At 45.1% G+C, this 7,280-nt stretch overlaps 1 protein-coding gene across 2 annotated transcripts; it reads right to left on the bottom strand.

The window, feature by feature from the left end:
- Nucleotides 1-1,848: 1,848 nt before the first annotated feature.
- On the bottom strand, nt 1,849-6,263 carry LOC139575480 (beta-1,3-galactosyltransferase 1-like). 2 transcript variants are annotated; one of them, XM_071400479.1, is made up of 3 exons: nt 6,114-6,263; nt 5,820-5,915; nt 1,849-3,461 (listed from the first exon to the last, which is right to left on the bottom strand). In XM_071400479.1, the coding sequence occupies exons 2-3, from the start codon at nt 5,852-5,854 to the stop codon at nt 2,225-2,227; spliced, it is 1,272 nt and encodes a 423-aa protein (XP_071256580.1). In that variant the 5' UTR covers nt 5,855-5,915; nt 6,114-6,263; the 3' UTR covers nt 1,849-2,224. The 2 variants fall into 2 exon arrangements, with proteins under 2 accessions (XP_071256580.1, XP_071256581.1); XM_071400480.1 differs by lacking the exon at nt 6,114-6,263 and having other exon boundaries at nt 1,849-3,219; nt 3,330-3,461; nt 5,820-5,993.
- Between the last annotated feature and the right edge of the window lie 1,017 nt (nt 6,264-7,280).

Genomic DNA, 7,280 nt, shown 5'->3' with positions numbered 1-7,280 from the left:
TGTTTAGTTTGATTATGGCTGTAAGATGTCTTATGCCGGGGGTTTTCTGGAACCTGGACTTTGGTAAATTGATAAGGTAGAACTCTTAGTCTCTGTACCTGCTGTATGACTACATGTAGTACAGCTGGCGGGGTATCCCACTAGTGTGTATAAATAGTATGTTCTCTTTGTGTATTAGTCAATTACCTATTTATCAATGGTCTTAGGGACTTAGGGATTCAACTCCTTGGTCATGCTGTTGTGTCCACTAGGTAAGACTATAACGTGACACTAGGTAAGACTATAACGTGACACGATGTTCGCTTTCACTGGTTGATATAATCGACTTCTGTGAACTTCAGTGGTTCAATCTGCAGTCCTCTCCCAGTGTTGTCCATCTTATAAAATCCTATCGAGGTAAACAGTATACTGTGAGCCCTCAAACGATTCTGCTAACCATTGTTTGTACTCTTGTTTGTATATAAAAAATAATAATTCTATATACAGCTTTTATACAACGGGTGGGTCTAATCCTGAATGCTGATTGGTTAAAACCACATTCCAGCCGGTGTCTATTCCACAAGTTACCACCGGCTAAATCTATGATGTTAAAATGCCTTTTTACTCTGTTCCATCTTACTTCGCAATACAACGTTTCGTCAGCCCAGCCAGGCAATTTATGAACTTGATCTCCACTATGAAAAGCATCTAGACATTATCTCACATTGCTTTTAGACTAACATTTAGTTTTCAACAGCGGAGATTTGTATAAACCTTGCTTTCTCTCTGACATTTGCAACATTGCTTCAATATTCAAATTCTCTCCAGCTGTCCCATAGTAATGAACGTGTCGGTGTCGGGACGAGACAGACAGACAGGCAGCGTTTCTCAGCCAGTCTAAATCATGAATCAGCTGGCATCATTTTTAAGGATATAAGAAATGTAAATTGAAAAAGTCTGACGAAACGAAGTGCAGCTAGTTTCAATTCTTTCCAGCTTCAGTTTGAAGTGATTGTGTTGTTGGTTGTGTTGTTGGCTGTGTTGTTGATTGTGTTGTTGGCTGTGTTGTTGGCTGTGTTGTTGGCTCCTCTGAACAACAGTGTCCTGACGAGTGAGAAAGGTTTTCTATGCCAGGCGAAATTGCGCTTATTTGCTCATTGTTATGGATGTATCAAAATAAATGTCACTAGAAAATAGCTTCAACAAATGCAGCGACTGTTGTTATTCTGGCTGCACTGTTTGACGTGACTGTCAGTTAGCCGTAGTTGGCTAGCTAGCAAGCAAGGGATAAGGACGTTGCCAGCCAGTGTGGCAATGTAACATTTAGAACAAATGACTGGGGTGCATCCATAGATACAGAACAAAAAGACTGAACAACTGGGTCACGTCTCTGGCAACCGAACCGATAGAACGAACGACCAGCCGGCTTGGGTAGCAACCCTAGATTTGTGTCGGGACTATATCTTGTGGAAGGATGAAATAGAATGAATAAATTCATCAGAATAATGTTTTTAATGAAAATATGTCAATCGTTATTTGAATATGTTGGTAATCCATTGTATAAAAGTGATAATGTCCGGTGTTTGGAGGATATATTAACAAATTTGCCCACCCTTGACTTTGTCTCAGGCCTAACAACACCCGTGCCAATATTTCCTTGGGCATTATCATTTAAATAATCTCTGAACCCAGAACCAAACCAGCGTTGGTCCCCTGGCTAGCTTCTCAAGAAACTAGTTCATATCCCTTATAAACATAAACCATATGATCTTGTAAACCTTCTAGTGACCATACATAACTATGAGCATGGATAGATCTTTGTAACAATGATGAGAACTACTCAAGTAGTAAATTACTCATTATGTACAGTTAGGCCATGAAATAAAACATTTTATTCAAATAAAGTAGAAAAATAACACTCTCTCACACACAATTGTACGTCTGCACATTTCTTGTGGTCAAGTCTCAGTACAATAACTTGTTCTCCAATGTAGATTTTTCTTGGGGGGGGGGGGGGGGGGGGGTTGCAGTAACTCCCAGCACCACAAAGGATATAAGACTGGAAGTGTGTCTAATCCAAATTCAGTAACATCATCATGATCAATAAACATTTTAATCAAAGTGGAAATGCATTACAAATTCACCAGATTTACATTGTTGGCAAGAACAAAAAACGAGGAAGGGATTGGTACATTAGTCAGTTTGTTGGGGTATGTGATCAGCAGGGAGGAAGTGATGTATGAGATCAGCAGGTAGGACCAGGTTTGTGTAGGTCTGTCCATGCGTTGACCTGGTGAGTGATACTGTTTGTGGTGGTGGCTATCAGCCGTGAGTAGGTGCAGCGGTCATAAGCCACAGGGAAAACCTGGAAGAGGTTTCCACTGGGGGGGTTAGTAGGCCGGATGCCCAGGTGTCTCATACACAGTCCCAGATACACATCCTCTATGTAGACGGCTTTAACATGCCTGGACGCCTCCACCAGCTTCCTGGGGAGGTCTAAGGTGAAGACATAGCCCAGGCCCAGAGCGTAAGGTGGATATACCGGTTCAGGAAACACCTTCTTTGGAAGATACCATTTGGATTTATGGGCTCTTAGAACAACACCCCGTCGGGCCACTAGTCCAGTCTGGTAGTTCTGCTTTGGAGCGTGAAGCAGCATGTTGACCAAGGTGTTCACGTTGAGGAACATGTCTGAGTCGATCTTCATGGCGTAGGAGGCGTTGGGGCAGCGAGAGCTCAGCCACTCCATCATCACCATGGTCTTGATGGTCAGGTTTTTGTAGCTGTCTATGAAGTCGCTCTGCAGCAGATCCTGGTGCTCTTTGCTCTCCTGCAGCACCTTCTCCTGGAGCTGCTCTGTCTCCTCTCCACTGGACAGTCCCAGCAGGAAGAACAGACGGACCTCTTTGCCCAGTACCTGCCTCTCACTGCCCCAAGTACTGCGGACGGCCTCACGAGCGTCTCTGTTATAGGGCGCCACTGGCACCATCAGAACCAGGAAGGGGTTCTGCTCCCGGCATTTCTCTGGCTCATCCAGGATGAAGATGTACTCTGATGGGTATTCTACATGGTACGGTCCTGGGGACACATACGGAGGAGGAGGAGTGGCCCGAACTGCCTTGACCTCTGTGATCATATTAGTGATGATGGTCAGTGCAGACGTGACGGAACTAGTTTCATTATGTGTTGTGTTGAGTTTGATGGCCTGCTGAGTAGAGTGGATAAGTGAAGTCTGACGATCTGTTGAATTGGCAGATGCAGTTTCATGAGCGTCTATGGTAAAGTCAGTGGAGTTGAGAGAAACTACTACCCTACTGGTGTTGACTGAACGACCATGGTATTCTGCCCACCATCTTGGGACACACTCTGCTGACCGGTGGTTGGTGAAGAACAAGATGGCCGCCACTGTGACGAGCAGGATGAGGAAACGGCAGCGAACACCGGACCAGCAGCAGCATCTCCCACCTTCTGCCATCTCCTGACTAGGAGGAGAGAGACAGAAATGGTTAAGTCGTCCATGTGCATCCTTGAGTTGTATGAAAAATGGGAGTCTCCCCATCATTATGTTTCTGTGGCATTGATATATATTAACACAAGAGTTAACTAATAGATTGGAACGTCCTGATTTGATTTCTAGCCACAGAGACTCAACAATGACGCAATTTTAACTCCTGGAATGATACTTAGTTTGATGTTAAAACAAAACAGCAGAAAAGACTTCTGAACTGCATGTTATCACATAGATTTGTCTTCTCTCATTGATCGAGATAGGAGAGTGGCATTCAAATGCAATGCTTGATTTCTGAGTCAAGCAAATGAGGTGCAGCCCTTTGGGGTGGACACCCACCTGTCTCAAATGAGATGCAGCCCTTTTGAGTGTTCACCCACCTGTCTCAAATGAGGTGCAGCTCTTTGGGTTGGACACCCACCTGTCTCAATCAATGAGAGAAGACACAGATAGTCTAAGAATTTTTTTTATATACTTTTTAATTCCACCTTTTATTTAACCAGGTAGTCTAGTTGAGAACAAGTTCTCATTTACAACTGCGACCTGGCCAAGATAAAGCAAAGCAGTGCGACACAAACAGTACACTTGGAATAAACAAACGTTCAGTCAATAACACAATAGAAGAAATCTATATACAGTCTGTGCATATGAGGTAAGATTAGGGAGGTAAGGCAATAAATAGGCCGTAGTGGCGAATTAATTACAATTTAGCAATTAAAACACTGGAGTGATAGATGTGCAGAAGATGCATGTGCACTTAGAGATACTGGGGTGCAAAGGAGCAAAAAATAACAATATGGGGATGAGGTAGTTGGATGGGCTATTTACAGATGGGCTATGTACAGGTGCAATGATCTGTGCGCTGCACTGACAGCTGATGCTTAACGTTAGTGAGGGAGAAATGATTCTCCAGCGATTTTTGCAAGTCGTTCCAGTCATTGGCAGCAGAGAACTGGAAGGAAAGGCAGCCAAAGGAGGAATTGGCTTTGGGGTTGACCCGTGAAATATACCTGCTGGAGCGCGTGCTACGGGTTGGTGCTGCTATGGTGACCAGTGAGCTGAGATAAGGCGGGGCTTTACCTAGCAAAGACTTGTAGATGACCTGGAGCCAGTGGGTTTGGCGACAAATATGAAGCGAGGGCCAGCCAACGAGCACATACAGGTCGCAGTGGTGGGTAGTATATGGGGCTTTAGTGACAAAACGGATGGCACTTTGATAGACTCCATCCAATTTGCTGAGTAGAGTGTTGGAGGCTATTTTGTAAATGACATCGCCGAAGTCAAGGATCGGTAGGATAGTCAGTTTTACGAGGGTATGTTTGGCAGCATGAGTGACGGATGGTTTGTTGCGATATAGGAAGCCGATTTTAGATTTAAGATGCTTAATGTGAGTCTGGAAGGAGAGTTTACAGCCTAACCAGACACCTAGGTATTTAAAGTTGTTCACATATTCTAAGATGGCGGAGTATACATTGTTGGATTACTTTATGGTGGAAACATTTATTTATTTTAATAACAGCACATTTTCTCAATTTCAACTAGCCATGGGAGTTAAGATGACACCGGTGACTTCCGAATCATAGAGCAACCTTTATCACCAAGTAAAGGTTAGTGAAGAACATCCTGATTACGGAGGAACAGCAGCAGGTGCACCACCTCAGATACTGGACAACAGCTGGTGCACCACCTCAGGTACTGGACAACAGCTGGTGCACCACCTCAGATACTGGACAACAGCTGGTGCACCACCTCAGGTACTGGACAACAGCTGGTGCACCACCTCAGGTACTGGACAACAGCTGGTGCACCACCTCAGGTACTGGACAACAGCAGGTGCACCACCTCAGGTACTGGACAACAGCTGGTGCACCACCTCAGGTACTGGACAACAGCTGGTGCACCACCTCAGGTACTGGACAACAGCTGGTGCACCACCTCAGGTACTGGACAACAGCAGGTGCACCACCTCAGGTACTGGACAACAGCAGGTGCACCACCTCAGGTACTGGACAACAGCAGGTGCACCACCTCAGGTACTGGACAACAGCAGGTGCACCACCTCAGGTACTGGACAACAGCAGGTGCACCACCTCAGGTACTGGACAACAGCTGGTGCACCACCTCAGGTACTGGACAACAGCTGGTGCACCACCTCAGATACTGGACAACAGCTGGTACACCACCTCAGACAAGCTTTAGTTCTGCCAGAGGTTCCTCTTTACAAGGCTAGTCATCACAGAGATCAAACACCACACACAGAACTCCATCATTTCATTACTTTGAATACATCAAACTATAGTAAAAAACAGATGAAACATGAAAATACACCTACCTTCTTCCTCCATTCTTAGTGCCATCTTCCACCATGTTGGAAATTTATCTAGCTGGGGATGGCTTCCAGGTTCAGGTAATCCCACCTCGGTCAACTCTTGTTGTGTCACACAATAAATACATGTGTCATATGTGGCAAATGGGGGGGGTTATTGTGATTTGTATACAATGTGTCAATCTCATGCTGTTAACCTGCCACTTTATGTGTGTGTGTGTGAACCATAGAGATAGATAGAGCACTCTAGTGAACCAAAATGTCAATTTTAGCATGGGCAGTGCCATTTAAGACTTTCACCATTTTGAAGTTGTCAACTCGGTGTAATTTCCAATGGGTTGAGGAAGAATCATATAATTCCATCCAGGTCAGCAGGAGGGATCAGCAAACATTCCATAACTGCAGCTGGCAGTAAATCACCAAGCTTGGCCTTATACCTGTTCAAACAACACCCTCCAGGGGGCAGTATGCACCCTTTCAATTTGTTAACCAACTCATAGAAGTAACAGAAGAGGATAATTGACTACTTCAGTATGGAGATGGCTTCAATGGCACTGCCCATGCTCTCACAGACACCATAATGGGACAGATACAAGGTTGAGTCCTCTAACTGTCTCTATGGTTTGAGCCCAACTCATGTTCAGTTGTTTCTGAGTGGACACACCTGTGTTATATCCCTTTATAATGAGGGATGTACCTGTCACAGGTGTGACCAATTTGCATGTTTAACAAATCAAGCCTTTCTATTGGATAATTGTTGGATCATACGATTCAAACTTTGTTATATTTAAACCCCTGTGTTTTTGTGTTTCAGGTAGCCGCCCACAGGAAGTCCTGCAGTCCAGAGGCATGGTGGAACCTTGGGTTGGTGGAACCTTGGGTTGGTGGAACCTTGGGTTGATGGAACCTTGGGTTGGTGGAACCTTGGGTTGGTGGAACCTTGGGTTGATGGAACCTTGGGTTGATGGAACCTTGGGTTGGTGGAACCTTGGGTTGGTGGAACCTTGGGTTGGTGGAACCTTGGGTTGGTGGAACCTTGGGTTGGTGGAACCTTGGGTTGGTGGAACCTTGGGTTGGTGGAACCTTGGGTTGGTGGAACCTTGGGTTGGTGGAACCTTGGGTTGATGGAACCTTGGGTTGGTGGAACCTTGGGTTGAGCTGAATGATTAGATGAATGAGAAGCGTTAGTATGGACACCTTCCTGCTGGATCGACGTGTACGACATCGTGGTCCAGTTCCCACCAAATTCCTGCAACCACACAGCCATTAAATAGGAGTGGGACAACATTCACACAGCCATTAAAGAGGAGTGGGACAACATTTCACACAGCCATTAAAGAGGAGTGGGACAACATCAACTTCACACAGCCATTAAAGAGGAGTGGGACAACATTCCACAGGCCTCAATTAACATCATGATCAACTTTATGCAAAGAAGATGTCGCACTACATGAGACAAATGGCGGT

Source organism: Salvelinus alpinus, chromosome 5 (assembly GCF_045679555.1).
Source record: "Salvelinus alpinus chromosome 5, SLU_Salpinus.1, whole genome shotgun sequence".
Taxonomy (NCBI): domain Eukaryota; kingdom Metazoa; phylum Chordata; class Actinopteri; order Salmoniformes; family Salmonidae; genus Salvelinus; species Salvelinus alpinus.
Note: the sequence above shows the minus strand (reverse complement) of the source record. Positions and strands in the feature narration are given on the sequence as shown.